The following is a 16541-nucleotide window of genomic DNA, read 5'->3' as shown; positions in this document are numbered from 1 at the left end:
ATCTTTTCAATTTTATACTTATATTTTATTTTTTTGATCAAGTCCGGGAGCAATAGAGGTGGTGAGTCATTCTAGAGCTTTTTTTTTTATATAAATACAATAACGTAGGAAGAGGAGGGCATAATTTAATTTCTTTGTTGGAACACTCAACACAGAAGAAAGACCAAAACGAAAATCTTCAGTGTTTAAATTTGAATTACAATTATTTTCTACATTAAACCATTGTAGCACATCCTGAGTAAAGGACTTTGTACATTGGTACTCCAAAAAGGTGTGGTCGTCTATAGAGTCTGGTTCTCCTCGACGGTAAAACCATCTTCCCCTGGGGAGTTTCCAGGACTGAAAGTATCCAAACTTTTCTTACATTCTTCGAGCATTAGAAGGCCGTCTACCTTCTCACTCACCTCATGCGAGAGATGAATGATTTCTAAGTGTCCTATGTAACGATTAAGTTGTTCCTCAGTCACATCTACTTTGGATGAATACAGAGTCTTATAGTAGTTTTCTATCTCAAACAAAATTTGCTCTTCATTGTTAATAATCTCGCCGTCTTCGTCTTCTAACTCTGAAATTACTTTCCTGCTATAATTCCTTTTTTCAAGATTGAAAAAATATTTGGTCGGTTTTTCACCTCTTTCTACCCACAAACATTTTGATCGAAACTTTGCCGCTTCACCTTTATTTTCATATAATTATTGAAGTTCCTTCTTCAGGTTTTGGTATTGCTTTAACTCCTGATCAATATTCGTTAAATCGGCATTGTTACAGATAATATGATCGAGTTTGTCCAGTTTATCCTTGATTATAAGTTTGCGTTTATTAGTTTCCTTGGCTTTCCTTTTGGCGTATGAGATAGTCATACACCTAATTTCCATCTTAAGAAGTTCCTTTTCCCGTAATTCCGGATAAATTTTACGGATTTGTTCTGTACACTTATCATCTTTCAATAAAGCGTTGTTAAACTTCCAGAAACCAGGGCCCTTAATCCAGTGCAACAATATAGGTAGACTGTCTTATGATCGGATGCTATCGAAAGTTAAATGTCAACTTTTTGAACGTATTTGGTTAAATTTTTAGCTATAAGAAAAAAAACCTATTCTTGATCTCATTTTTAGGGCTTTTGATTCATAAGAGTATTCGTTTATATTGGGATGTTTAACTCGTTGTATGTCTACAAGATCAAAGATATCCATTGTAGTTGAGGGCAAATTTCAGAAGCCGGTTGGTCTCCAAGGTTAGCCACCTTTCTTGTCTTTCTTTGTTAGAGTACAATTCCAGTCACCTCCTATAATGAGTGTCGTTAATTCAGACTTTTCTATCAGGTAGTTGTTAAGCTTTTCAATAAATCGAAACTGATCAGCATGATCATTGGGCGCATATATATTACAGAGTGATAATTCCATACAATTGTAGATTAGGTTAATTAAAACAATTCTTCCTGAGTTGTCGCTTAGGGATTTTTTAATTTTGTTTTCTTTGATAGATGGATTTAATAATACGCAAGCTCCTTTACTGTGGCGAGTGCCATGAGAAAAGAAGATTTCACCTCCCCATTCGTTTTTCCAGAATGACTCATCACAGGATTCGGAAAATGTTTCCTGTAGAAAATAAAAGGTAGCGTTTTGATCTTTAAGATATGTAAAAATGCTACTCCTCTTTATCGAATTTCTAATACCTCGAACATTTGTTAGACATCACATCCAATACAAAAAACGCTTTAATAAATACACTCAAAAATATGACAAAAAAATAATAAATAAATAAATAAATAAATAAATAAATAAATAAATAAACAAATAAATAAAACGAAAATTAAGTCCACGGAACACTTAAAGTCTGAATTGGGTACTAACCTTCGTAAATGCTCCCACCCATATTTCCCTCCTCTCTGAGTTAATCAACAAGCTAATAAGATTATTTGTAAGGATTACAGTAACGGTAAATTTTCCTCTGTCAATTGAAACATTGTTTTGTCGAATAAAACAACAAGTCCGCTCACAGGTTGTCGAAATCATAGTCGCTGAAGATTCGAACAGGATCGCCACTCGGCGATGTTTTAACAAAGATTTTGCCATCGATTTTGTTCAAACACTCGTCTAAAGCCCATCTTTTTTCATTTCGCTTGCTCTCGATACAAGTCCTCGTCTATAATTCGTCAGGTTTTCGTTGAGAAAGATTCGAGGTTTTTCAGCCCTCGCTGCATTAGAATAACCGGGAAACACATCCGACACTTAAACATTCCTAAACTTAACTCTTTCCTTATATATGAACTTGTTTCAACCTTTTGGCTAATAAATTTAAAAATAACTGGACTCGAATTATTGCCACATCGTTTGAGTTTGTGTGTTATCGATCTCAATGTCGCTCGGATTAAAATTAACATTTAACGGGGTTGCCAATTTTAATACTACCTCTTCCGTCGTTGAATAGTAATCTTCTGGTATCCCATGAATTTCTAGGCTATTTTTCCAGGTATACTGCTCCAAATTATCGAGCGCCGTGTACAGATTGTCCGTCTCTTCCACTTGCTTCTGGAGTTAGTAAGCTTGTTGAAGTTCGGTCTTCAGAGTTTCATTAGTTTTTGACGCCTTTTCCAATGATGTTGTTTAAAACGCTGACTCCTCTTTCTTTCAACTGAAGGGCCAATTTTAACTGTTTTATGTCCTCTCTCAAAGTTTAGTTCTCTTTTAAGATGCTGGTGACCGACTTCCTAGGTCCGCTAACATGTCACGTATCTCATAAAGCGTTGGTTCTTCCACCGAAGCTGCATGATCAGATTCTTTACGGTCCGCCATATTTTCGTTATCTTCTTCGTGAGCGTTTGGTTTGTAATATGGCCGTTTAGCGACGTTCGTCTCTTCCTCTGTCGAACCGCGGTCTCCACGTTTGTTTTTCTTGCGAGTCATAGGACCATTAACCAAAGATTTTTCACCAAAAGAGAGGAGGGAAGACACTGCTCAAAATTCACGTCCGTTCCCCACGAGCTCCACGCATGACGTCATTTTATCAGAGCAGCCATCAGTTTAATTTTGCTCCCAGACTCCTCTCTCTTTCTCCCCTGAGAAAGAACTCTTACTAGTCTTGGCTGGTCACATGGAACCCAAAATCCGGCTGCTTTTCTTTGAATAAGTGCTATTTGCATCTTTATCAACATGATCAGTACAAAGTTTGGAACCAGCAGAACTTAAAACACGTAGGTTATTTAAAATCAGCCGACTGACGCATTGTTGAGCAACTCAAAACCCAAACCACACATCAGGGCTGTAAATAGGGCCGGGGACCAGGGATTTTTCTCAGCTATTATGAGTTGAAATGCTCAACAATACATCAAAATTAATCTTAGGTTAACACAACACTGTTCAGTGTTCGCACCTGTCTGCTTCAAAGACAAAAATTATTCACTGATCATGAGGAGGAGTTCATCGCACGTAAGCATTTAAAAGCGTTACTCGTGCCAACCTCTCTATTTTAATAATAGGCTTCCCCAAGCGAATTGATTTATCCTGGATTTATAGGCTTCTTGAAACCAGGCTTATTTTTCGCGTATAACGCAAAACCACCTTTGAAAAGCAATGTAAGAGTGACAAAAAAGTTAACAAAATCTATAATTTGAGATCACAATTTAACCATCTACAATGCATTAAAACCCTGACGTGAAATCTACAAGAAACTACGTAGCTTACGTACTATCTTACACGTTGTATATAATGCAACTTACCAAGAATGCGCGGATGAGCCAAACACTCTATGATAAAACGTCTACATCTGTGAGCAAAAGCACCTTATCACTCAGTCTTGGAGAAATAAGGGAGACAAGAATAAAAAGAAGCACTACTTCTTCTGCAGCCATGTTTTACACAAGGACACGTATTGTTTTGGTGGGAAACCGCAGGTCACCCAAGGGACGACCAGGCCAATCTTCGTCTGTAACGTACTGGAAACGGGGAGAAAAACTGAACAGAGATAAAACAGAACAAAACAAATGAAATACCCTGCGTGACTGGCAATATTGTCAGCGCAAAGGTATGAGGCCTCAAAACTGAGACAGACAAACAGTCAGACCCCAGGGGAGGGGGGATAGCACTCCCCTATATGGCGGGGATGTGCCGTTGGATAGAGTATGGTGTTTGACCCCTCTGTCCTGAACAGTGTATTTAAAATAAAACTAAAATAAAAATAAGCGCTCCCTTGAAATAAGCGCCCCCCTCTCGACCCAGAAAATAAAATAAGCGCCCCGGGCGGTAATTCGAGCATTTACGGTAAACTGACAATAGGAATGGGTCACCGAGCATTCAAGGGATTTAAACAGGAATCCCACCATTGTTTTCTGCCACTCTCTTGCAATAATTGTCTTATCTCATTTTCAATTGCACAGTTTTGTTTCAAGTGTTATTTTAGACCAAGGAAACCACTTATATACCTTATGTAAGACAGATCTTTTTGTCATTTTTACAGGACTTCATGTTTGACAGAATTATTTGTGTTTTAGTAAGAATTTAGGGTAGGGGACACATTGTGATGTCTATCATACAGTTCATGCATCCCATACCTCAAGGAAAGTTAAACTTAGTGTGAGATACAAAACCATTGTTAGGATTACTAGGGAACTTAAGCACAGACGGTTTTTGAACCACAGACGGCAACCGGAAATTGATTTTTTCCCTTTTTTGGGCGTTTTCACGCCATCGCGTTTGTAACGTCAAGCCACACTCATCAACAAAAGCTTTTCCTGTCCGTGGTAAGAAGCAAAACCACGTCACAAAAAGGGAAAGATTCGACTTCCGGTTGTCGTCTGTCTGTTCTTAAGCTCCCTACTGTGGCTCTCCTGCATTTGCCTAATTGGTTTCATTTTCCTTCCAGATTCAATTATAGGAGGCACGTCGGAGGAAGGAGATATGAAACGCCTTACGACTTTGATTACTTCTTTAACAAGAAGCTGTTTCCAGCTTATACTCGGGCTATATTTGACTGTGTGGTGCGTTAACCCTACAATCTTTTAACAGTGATAACCTCCAGCATCGCCAATTCCCCCAAATAGATAGCCTGCGAGCAAGTTCTCTTGGGGGTGGATCCTCTTTCCCCCTCTCGCCCCCCACCCCAAAGAGAGCTTGCTCGCAGGCTACCAAATAGATAGATACGGAGATATAGTGAGGCAATAAGTAACCACCAGATAGAATTGCATTTCTTGCAGTCAGAATGAAATACAGGGGAAAACGACATTTGTCATACGAATGCTTTTTATAATCCCCGGGCTTTAATCCTTACGTTTTCACTTAGTGTAGAGACAGAAACCGTTTGAATGGTCCTAATATTTATGTGACGCCGGGTCAATGACGGATCGTAATTTTCAGTATGATCTAGACCCGGGGTGGTACTCCCTTATGTGACCTTAACGGGGACGTGCAGCCCGATAGGGTATGGTTTTCAGGGTGTTTTGTCTTGTACGGGGTATCTATTTCATCACTTTCTGTCTTAAACAGGGTCTACATGACATTATGGCTTAAACAGATTGTGATTGCCAATGCATTAAAATACAGTAAGAAACTAGTGTACTCTTTTTTCATTCTAGTCTTAAACAGGGTGTGATTTTGGGTTAAATGTCTTAGAAAGGGCCTGAAAATTTTTGAATTCTGTCTTAAACGGGATAGGGATATCGGAGAATTGTGTCTTAAACAGGGTCACGGTTTGAACGCCCGGGCCACACCTCCCTACCCAAGCATCTGTTGAATACCCACACCCCCCTCCCCCCCTTCCCCGGGATCTAGAGTAACGTTACGCATCACGCGTACGTTTATATCCCTGTACGTTTTTCAATGTCTCGCTATTTATATCTTTAAATGAAATTCAGGGGAAAGCACCTTTCATTTGAAGACAGAAACCGTTTCTATATTGATTGTTTTTCTATAGTAAACGCGAGACATCTTTATCTATCTCGGCCCGCGAAGTCATAGACTGATTTAGTTGGCAAATTTTCGGTTAAACAAAACTAACCTTAAGGCACTCAGGTTAGCCTAAAAAACACTCCGGTTAGCCTAAAGAGCACCCCATGTAGCCTAAATAGCACTTAGGTTAGCTTAAATAGCTCCCCAGTTAGCTTAACGGTTAGCAGTTTATGTTGGGGTTGTTCATGTCTCGCATGCCTCGCATGCCTTGCATGTTTTGTTCATGCCTCGCACGTCTGACTCGCATATTGTCAACACTCCTCACGGCCCGAAAACAAAGAACGCGACCGAGAATTTAAAGAATTTGATAACACGACAGAAAACGTAACTCGTACCAGCCGAGTACAAAAAACGAGATCGAGAACAATAACGCGTGGCCCGAAGTCTTATCTCTCGGCCCATCGCGAACCCAAAAAGAAAAAAGAATTTCATAATGCTACCGAAACCTTAAAGTGCCATTACGATCAAAATTTTGCATCCCTTTTTTTCTTCAGCTTTGGAAAGTAGAAGTGATAAATACTAACCACGCCGAATTTTACATCGAAATTCCAACGGGAAGACCAGTTATTTTAAACGCGAAGTTCAGCTTCGCTGTGCCGCCATTACTCGAACGACAAATGGCCGTGAACTACATAGAGAGCTGGATCTAGTTGCACCGACAGCAATATGACGTCATACGCGCACAACAACATGGCCTGCTTTCGAATGTTCGATCTCGCTGAAAGAAGCCACTTCTTTTTATTTTAGTGGCTCAAGGGCCGTCTTTACAACGCACACGTATTGTGGGCAACCGAAAGAAACCTAATGGTGGTTGTTTGAACATTTATGGTTCTGAAATACGTCAAAAGGCGGTAATTTCTTCAGACAAATCGTCTTTTTGTACATCGCACCGAAGTACTAAAGTCTGTAAAGACATATCCTCTCGACGACTTCGACAGCTGCTTCGAGGGAAACTCAAACGCAAGGACTGCCATGCAATATGCTTCTGCCTCGATGCTAACTTTTCCAGGGTAACGCGATGGACTAAGTGAAGCGATTAGGCCAAGGTAACTAATCGGAAATGAACTGTTTTCGTGAATGCGTGCAATAAAAGCAAGTGGCGCGGAGTGGTGGTGTGTATGTTTTGTTTATAGCTCATTGTAATGCTTTGTTTGTCCAGTGTTCATTACGCCTACTTCCTATAAGTGTCATGCTTTGGTAAAATAAAAGTGCATAGATACTCCATTTTATTCAAATAATAATAATAATTGCTTGTGGTATAATAAATATTGACAATCAACTGCCTCGAGTTTTTCGAATGCTCTCTTCGTACAAAGCACCCAACACATTTCTGAAAGACTTGTATGCCGACTGTAGAATACACAGCAAGGCGAGATTTTCGATCTGTATTAAATGAGCAATTGTAATTAAACTGATTGTGACATTGACATGAAAAATTAATCTCTATATATTGAAACAATCACATGATACGTGAAAGTACAGGTCAGAAGAAATTTGCAGGCAACTTTCCAGCTGATGTGGACCTGCTGACACTCCAACTTGCAAAATTCTGTAATGTAGATATCACTGATTACTGTGAGTCAAGAAGGTCTTGTAGCAATCCTATTTGGTCTGTGTTATTAACTAATTATATTATTATTGAGCAATTTTTTTAAATATCACTTGTAAATATGCTTTGACTGCACCTTTGTGCAGACTTGCAGTGAATATTATGCTGAAAGTTATCTTGTGGGACAAGTCAAGATATTATCTACAATTTAAACCATATTAGTTTGCACTAAAGAGAACAAATGAACCAAACTGACAAAATTATGAGACAGTATTTTGTCCAATACTCTATTCTAAAGAGTGTGGAAAACTACCAGTGCTTGGTAAATTTCATCTTTGTGTTTGAATTATTAATTTTGTATTTGTGCCTTCTTTTGTTTTCTTGGCAAAGTCTGTTATATGGACAGCCAATTTTACAGCATTTTTTGAACAACATAATAAATTTCTAAAAAAAAGTATTGCACTGTTTTGGTATATACCAGAGACAGTACAAAGGCGTCAACAAGGTCACCAAAGCACACCATGGTAAATAGGACTACCCATGGTAAATAATGCCATAGTAAATCTCACTTAGCTTTTAGTTTAGATCTGTCAACGACACTTCTTGAACCTTAAATACTGGGATCTGTATTATTAGGGTTAGTTTAGGGAAGCATGAAGGCATTTTTCACAGTTACAGAAGATACCTTGTCCAGAAGAATGGGCCAGGATCTTACACTAAGGTTTACATTGTACATAATGTGCAAATTTTTAAATGGAAGGGAGAGGAGGAGAACTACCAGCAAATTTTTGCAATATTTAGCATTGATATCATATCAATATGACAAGTAGGTACTGGTAATGCAGACTGTGTGTGTGACAGTGTTTTTTTTTTTTAAAGTTGCTGTCATACCCATGTCATCAAGAACCACAATGCTGCAGGCAAGGTGAGAGTAGACAGCAAGACTGGCCTCTGACTTCAAGGGTAAACTTATCTTTATACAGGGAAGGTTTTTGGCCAGTGGGATCACGGCATGCATTCTTGTGCTCTGAGTATTCTCATTGTTGTAATGGTTATCAGAGAGGGCCACAGCAAAAGGCATAACTTTAAATTTGATCTTAGAAACTGCCAACATAGCTGATAGGAGGGTCTTAAAAAAATATCCTGGATATAGGTCAAGCACATTAACATAAACAGTGAAGGAATTATGGAAATTGTTTACCGATGGCCAATTATTTTGTTGGCTTGTTTATAGTGAGGGAGATTTGAGTGTTATGTCATAACAGCAACAACAAAAACAAAACAACCCCCCCCCCCCCCCCCAAAAAAAAAAAATAATAATAATAATAAAATGAAATAAAGTAAAATATGTGGTATTATTGGCATAAAAAATGGCTTTGATATGTAAAGCTGGCCCTGTTCTTAGTTCTGGTTATTTTCTGAAGGCCAAAGTAAAAACCCACAGATAGCACCATCCAACATAAGAAAGCCAGGGCTATTTGACAGAAGAAAAAAGCTAAACAGAATAGAAAGACAACAAACACATATTATAACATAGCTGGTAAATTTGTGAAATCAAATTCAATTGCGCGAGCGTGCTTCATATTCCTATTGTGCACGCTGATGACGTCAGAAAACAAATGCCTCGAGAACTCGGTGAGTGACTTTCTCCATTTTGCATTCAAAAACGGGAGAAATCTTCAGCAAAACGTTTAACTACAGATGGCAACAAGGGAATCAGCTGATGAAGAAGCTCTTCCCACTTTTTCTTTGGGATTAGAGTTTTTGACTCCCGAAAAAACCTGAAGAAAAGGAAAAAAGAGAACAAGGCCCGTGACATCGTGTCTCGCAAAACTATTAATTTTCAGGCGCCAATTTTGCTTTCTCAGAGGGAAAAGACACCTTTTCGAAACGAGAAACTGAAAGAAAAACTGCTAAGGAATACTCGATAGTTTCAAAAGCGGAAATCCGATAATTAACGGCGAAGAAATTGTGCTTCAAGGACATATTGTTGTTTTATCCAGCCGACGATCAGCAAGCGGACATTTCAGATCATTAAGACTTATTTACTGATTATAAGCCACGAACTTTCTTGGTGACGTTCGAGTACTTGTGGGAATTCAATTCACAAGAAATTACAGGTTTGGTTGTGAATTTGTACTTAAATATACTTTTCTACTTGACCGCTTCTTCGTATTCTTAACAGTTTTTTTTTTTTTGCGAAATTTTTGAAAACCGTGCACACGGTTCGATAAATTCACTTCAAAATGGACTTGCAATTTCACTTCAAATCACTTGCGCGTTTATCGTCTCGGATTAAAAATTGTACGCCTTTGCTTCTTAGAACGAAGACTTAACTGAATAAATTTTTCATTTAGGGAAGCTTCAGTTGTCTGTTTTCTTTCTATTTTCATTCATTAGACGTGACAACTGCGAAAATCTTGCGTAAACAAACCGACATGTCCTCGCAAGCGGAAAGAATTCTCCCATATAAGTGATGTATTAAACGCGAGGATTAAATTTTCAAGTTTGTTTTTTGGAAAATTTTTAATTGGCAACCAGTGTATTTTATTCCATAATTAGAAACTTGAGCTACTTTATACCAAAGGGGTGTTGCCTTTTTTACCCTGTAAGATGTGTATTTTTGCCGAACATGGGGTTGTTTATTACCATTTTGCACATTGGCTGAATGCTTGGGAAACCTCTGGTCAACCTAGAATCAACGGGTTTAAAAACTACCCCGTTGAAAATGTTATAAAACAATTGATTCATGCGTCAGCTGTGCATTCATTGAGATATGAAGCACTTGGGAAGTTTGGAGAGCACTCAAGAAGCTAGAGTTGCTCTCGGCTACGCCTCGAGCAACTCTTACGCATCTTTCGTGCTCTCCAAACTTCCCGCGTGCTTCATATCTCGATGAAGCACGCTGACGCATGAATCAATTGTTAAGTATAAGTATAAAGCATGAAAATGTTTGTGGGGTCATATAAGATAAAACTTACAAGATAGAAAAAAATTAAAATGAAGTTCATGTCGCTGAACAAAAACAAAAAATAATATAAGCTGTGGTTTGTGTGAAAACTTAGGTTAAAGTAATAATTGGCTCTTAATTTAAAACACCAAAGAAAAAAGACATTAAATCTCATTTCTGGTAGAATCTCCAATAACAATTAAGGTGTATATGTGGAAAGGATGGTCATTCTTTCATAACTATAATATTTCAATTTTATGTCTGTGAACATTGTATGATTTGTGGGAAAATACAATACTGTTACAGCACAGTGTTATGCTGGCTCTTCACACTCAACATGTAAAATGATTACAATTATAGTGTCAGTTTTAGATGAGATAAGAGGCTGGTTTGCTTGTTTCACTCAGATTCACACATCCTCATTGACCAAGGATCAAACATTATTAAAATAACAAATATGGATGAGATACGATGCAAGCCTACTAAGGTTTCCTCCTTAGCTGTCCTCCTAAACTTTCTTATTAATCTTTAGCTTTCCAGCTGCATTTGAGGGCTTTACAACAATTTATTGTTGAATGTTACTTGGACTGTGGCTTTAAAATATTAGGCCCCTCATGATTACTTCATTTACTGCTTGAAAGTTGTTGCAAAATGAGGAAGGGATCTAACCAGGTAATACCTGGTAGATTACAGCCCTGTAGTATTGTAATATTGCAAATATTCTGTAGATTACAGCTTTAGCTACCCACTTTTCAACTGAAGTTAATTATACATCATTTTAGTTTTGTCAAAGCTTTATTGAACTATAAAAAAACGAAGTTAATAGTTCTTTTTTTCTTGACTCATTATGCAGCTTTGATTGATACTTGCGATATTCGATGCGCGTATGACGTCACACAAAGATCTCATACAAGCAACCGCATTTTAGAATGACCACGGGCGTCACTTTGCCGTCGGAGTAATGGCGGACGGGTTTTCGATGGTTTTCGGCCACTTATTCCCAGGATTAGTAAGCTTGTATAAAGCTAATTAATAGCTATTTTTGCAATTTCGAACTCATTAAATGGATTGGAACACGAAAAGGGCGAAAATAGAAGTAAACATTTTCGTCGTAGTGACACTTAAACTCGGTCCGCCTTACGGCCCGAGTAACAAGAGACAGAGACAATGTAGAATTAATGAGAGGACCTGTAACTTCTTGTCCGCACACAATAAAGTCAATAAAGGCTAACGGAGAGCAATTTCAAGCCGTCTGCAGTAAATGCACAAATGTAGGTGTTTCTGGCCCATGTTTTTTGAGAACCCCGGGCTCAATTCTTTCTTAGTCACATTTTAGCAACCCTCACTGACTCGAAAGGATTGCCAGTTTTTTTTTTTTGGTTGCGTATCTCAAAACGCATTATCATTTCGCCAAAATGATACAGAGTTTGTCATATTAATCGAGTGGAACGTATCAGTCTCAAATATAGTTAACCTTTTAAGCCCCAACCGTGATCAGAATCAAATTTCTCCTTGTAACATCAATGCTTATTCAACCCCTGAGGTCACGAGAATTAAGGACATGATCACGCGAAGTGAGCTTTCTTAACATTTAAATAACTTCTCCCCAGAACTTTGGTAAGAAAAGTATGGGGATGAGATAGGAGAATTTGTTCTTTGATATTAGGGGATGAGTCCAACGATAATCTATTACTTAAAAAAATACCTAGGATACATCTTACCTTAGGAAAGCTTTAATAATGAATCTAGCGCCAGGCTTTCCTAATAATATTTTATTACTAACAGTCGCAATCGTGAATTAAACCATGTTACAATGAACAATATTTTTGTCAAACGTCTCATTTTTGTCTGGATTTGAAATGTAAAGATATAATTAGGACTCCAACATTGGAACGTAGGTTGCAGAAATGCAGACAACAGACAGATTTAAAATTACATTCACTGTAGACGACGAACAACAGGAATTACCACGTGACCATGTTTACCCCTCATTTGCCGCTCGTTATTTTTAGTTTCTCGGTAAAATTGCTTAGTTTTCAGGGCCCGGTTGTTCGAAAGCCGATTAACGCTTATCCACGATTAAAAGATATTCATCTCGCTCATTCACAATATTTTTAAAAGCTAATTTTAAGCTAATGGTAAAAAAAAATCTAAGTCAAAACTGAAGGAACAAAAATCTTTGGAAGAATCTTTATTGATCAGTAATTAAACTGGAATCAAAGTTCACGTTAACCCAGAACTAGCTTTATCGGGCTTTGAACAACTGTGCCCTGTTTAATATAATCAAAGGTCAGAATGATTTTGTTTTCCTTTTTTCCCATCTATGTACTCATTTTTTCAAGAAAACGTCAACGCGAATTTTGCCGTTTGCCCTAGTACGTTTGCCGTAAACGCGACTCTAAATCTCTAATGGCACAAAGATGTTAACAAAATAGCATTGCTTAACAGTTCTGTTAAATGGTAACTGCACCGTTTCCCCGTTACAATTGAAGGTATAAATAAATAACACTGATAGATTTCAAATAAGATGTAAAAAATAATTCCTGTTTTCCTAGGATTACCCAGTGAATATTTTCCGCATCATGTATCGACTGCGATACTAATATTATGTGAACTTCCAGGATACGAGAAAGAAAATATTTCCGCTTAGACATAAATTACTCCCAACAGGGCCTTGAAATTTAAAATAGGGATTTAAGACAGGCTGTCAACAAAGAAACTGGGTCCAGGTGCGAAAAAAAGCAAAATATTAAGGCCAGCCTCAATTAAGTATGTGCTGACACTTAAACCGCAGAACAGAGGTTAAAGCGAGAACCTGGCAACAGATTGCAGGGATGTCAACCAAAAGTAGATAAGGGGCATTTGAAATTGACCCATCCCCTCCCCCCACCCTTGTCTCCCATCCCTCCCCTAGCTAATCAGATCGTGGCGGAAATGGTTTCAGATTTGTGTTTTAAGGAAAAAATGCTTTATTTCACATCTCCAGACTGCTTTTCCTGTTTCAGTAGACAGTTTTTCTTTCAGCAAACCACTGAGAATCAACTGAATTAACCGGAGTTCAGTGTAGCGACAACAATTTCCGCAACGATTTTGCACCCTTTCAATAATAACCATCCGCAAGGAAGGTCAACACATCTGCCTTTTCGTGTCAAACATGAAAAGTAACCTTGACCACAGACTACAAACAAGCTGATAAATCAACAGATCTGCTTTTTCGGCTAGATATGAAATCTATTTAATCATAACTTGAAAAATGTCTGTGAGGCAATTTTAAATCAGTAAAGGTATTGAAAAGTATTCTATTAATTTCAGGAACCCTTCCGTGCGAAGAGGATATTTCCTACTTAGACAAGTTAGACAGCTTAATTTCGATTATAAAATAATACCGTTGGAGATACAATAACATTGACAAACAAAGTTCTTGTTTCGTTTCGTGCGGCACTGTTTTTATTTTGGTCGACCTCTGAGTTCAAGTACTGATAAAAAAGAAAAAAAAAAAAAAAAACTAAAGTAGCTTGTGCAACCTGACTTGCTAGTGCTATACGTGATGGCAGCGCTCTAACTTGTGAAAATTGTTATGAACGACGTCGCCATAATTCAGTTATTTAAATCGCCAATGGCGAGAGCCTTTTTTTGTAATTCATTTGAATAGTGAAAGTGACAGTTGACAAAACGGTCGATTGAAACGTTACCTACAATCGTCGAAAATAATATTAGGAAGATTCTACCTATCTTTCCCCTGTTTCAATGCGGAGCTTAAAAAGTGAATATTTACGCGTATAGTATGGATTGTGGGGAATAACCATTTCTGAAAGTTCACATAACTATCCCACTTCAAAGAAAATTTCCCTACAAAAACTGCCGTTAATCAGCTGCAGAGGCCCTTAAAACACAAATAAAGTGAAAGATATCTCCTTTGGAGAACTTTAGCTTTAGCAAAAAATATGAGTTCCTGTGTATTCCAAGAAAATCTGTCCGACTTTGTTTGGGGATAGGAGGAGAGAGGAAAGCAAAGCTAGCGGGACAGCTGTGCCTTTATTGTGACAGCAGATGACAGTACACTTAATTTGGTTATTTTGATAAGGAGGCACGACCTTTGTTCTGGAGAAGAACGGTATTTTACTACATATATTGTTTGTTTATTTTGTATCAACTAAGGGCAACAGATTAATTGACACAAGTACACTCTGTTCTTTTTTTTTTCAGTTATAAGAACGTCTAATTTTGGAGCTGAGGCTGAACGTTTTTATATTTTTTTTTTGTGATTTTAGGCTGAAAACGTTCTTAAGATGTTCTTAAATAACATAGTATACACTACATGTATAATTTTAGTAAATCACTGGACGCGACCAGGAAACCTATCAAAGTGCATTGCCTGCTGAGATATGGTATCAAGAACTGTTGATTATGACAAACCGAGATGTGTGTCCCCATTGTTAATGTTATAAAAACATGCCCTTAGGTATTTTGTTTAATTTCCATTTGTTACCTTAATTTGATATACAGATTAGCAAAATAAAAACGTTCTTAATCGACTCTCAGCCTGAGGAATGTTCTTAATACGTTCTTAAAATTTTGGTTAATCTCAGCCTCGACGTTCTTATAAAAAATGTTCTTATAAAAAAAACAAAACAAAACAGAGTTTGTTGCTTTTGGACTGAAAGTTATTCTTGTCACCGTAAAGTGAAACCAAAGCTACAGTTATTAACAAATTTTCTTGGGAAGCCGTTACTCAACATGGCATCAAAAAGTGGTTCTCGATTTTTGACATAGGCACATTTATTACTTTCGTACGTTTAGGCCTTTGTTTGTCGTCTCCCCTTCAAATCTCAGATCATTTATTGTTATGATTAAGTTATGATTAAGCTGTTATGATTAAATTGCGCTGAAACAACTTCAGTTTCAGCGCTATTTTTATAAGCAGTCGTCCTCCAGAATGCCTTGCGCTCTTCCAAATTAAGGCGGCGAAACTTCTTTGGTTGCTTTTATCTCGCGCATTTCCTTACAAGTTCATTTCCCCGAGAATGGGCAATACTTTGATAAGTAAAATAAGTGAAACTTGCTCAATACTTAAATAATGAAATTGTTTTTTATCCAGACCATAAATTCATATTATTTACCCCTCCAAATAAAGCTGATATGTTCAAATTTGCGCTGCCTCAAAATGTCACAAGTAAGGTGTCTTTGCTAAGATTTTATTGCGTAATTAGTTTATTTGCATAAATGTCATCATTGTTTTATGAGGAATTGATACACCCTTGCTAACGTATTAGGAATCACGTGGGTTGTCAAACAGGGGTTATAAAACAGCTCGCGTATAGGTCCAAGTCAAGGATTGCTCCTTTGGATTTCCCAAGATTGCATAAAGATGGATCATTGGAAAATATCAGCATTGGTGTTTCTCTTATACCTGGAGAATTTTGTTTCTACCGTGAAAGGTAAGCTAGAGTAAGTACTACATGTACATTCTCCTTTTATTGAAGACATCGAAGTGTTGGAAGCCACCGGTTGCGAAACTTTTCCAAACATAATTCAGATTTCGTAAGTTTTATTTTAAGAAACAGTTAAACATGGATTTCAGTTGTTCTTTTGTGGCTTCAGTTTCTGTTTTTGGTTGATAATTTAAGGACTTATTAGAAATTGTACTAAGTAAATGGAAATTAACGGCACACCCCCTGCAGGAAGATACCAAATGTTCTTACATTGCTGCGAAAACGAAACAAAAAGATAAAACGCAATGAAATTTAGTTCTTTGAATCCCATTATGTCTTCTTTCAGAAGTACTCATGTAACAAAAACGTTTCGTGCCACTTATAGTGTGTGTGCGGATGACGTCACAAAATTACTGGCGGCCATGTTGGAGGACTTACGTAATCAAAATGGCGACTGAAACAACAGGGGTTGAGCCTCTGATGCTCTCAAATTATAGCGAAAATCTTGAAGGCAAGGTAAAATATAGGTATCTCGATAAAATTTCTGAGATTGGTATAGATCCGCTTCTCATCCCAGCTAAAACGTTGAGCGAGAAATGCCTTCCACCAGTTGAATCCATGGATTTAAAACTTACTTTCGTATCTTGTGCTCGATACTAGATTTATTC

The 16541-nt window shown here is 37.6% G+C and overlaps 1 protein-coding gene and 1 long non-coding RNA gene across 2 annotated transcripts in view; one reads left to right on the top strand and one right to left on the bottom strand.

The window, feature by feature from the left end:
- LOC146485626 (uncharacterized) overlaps positions 1–16541 on the bottom strand; it is a 50766-nt gene that overhangs the window by 636 nt on the left and 33589 nt on the right. The gene's annotated exons all lie outside the window — the stretch shown is intronic.
- The window catches only part of LOC146485625 (uncharacterized), a 68293-nt gene continuing 67278 nt past the window's right edge, over positions 15527–16541 (top strand). Inside the window, exon 1 of the mRNA XM_085103437.1 lies at positions 15527–15879. Within this exon, the coding sequence (XP_084959563.1) occupies positions 15810–15879 (70 nt within the window). The 5' untranslated portion in view covers positions 15527–15809. The remainder of the gene's footprint in view (positions 15880–16541) is intronic.

Source organism: Pavona decussata, unplaced genomic scaffold (genome assembly GCF_977016875.1).
Source record: "Pavona decussata unplaced genomic scaffold, jaPavDecu1.1 SCAFFOLD_26, whole genome shotgun sequence".
Taxonomy (NCBI): domain Eukaryota; kingdom Metazoa; phylum Cnidaria; class Anthozoa; order Scleractinia; family Agariciidae; genus Pavona; species Pavona decussata.
Note: the sequence above shows the minus strand (reverse complement) of the source record. Positions and strands in the feature narration are given on the sequence as shown.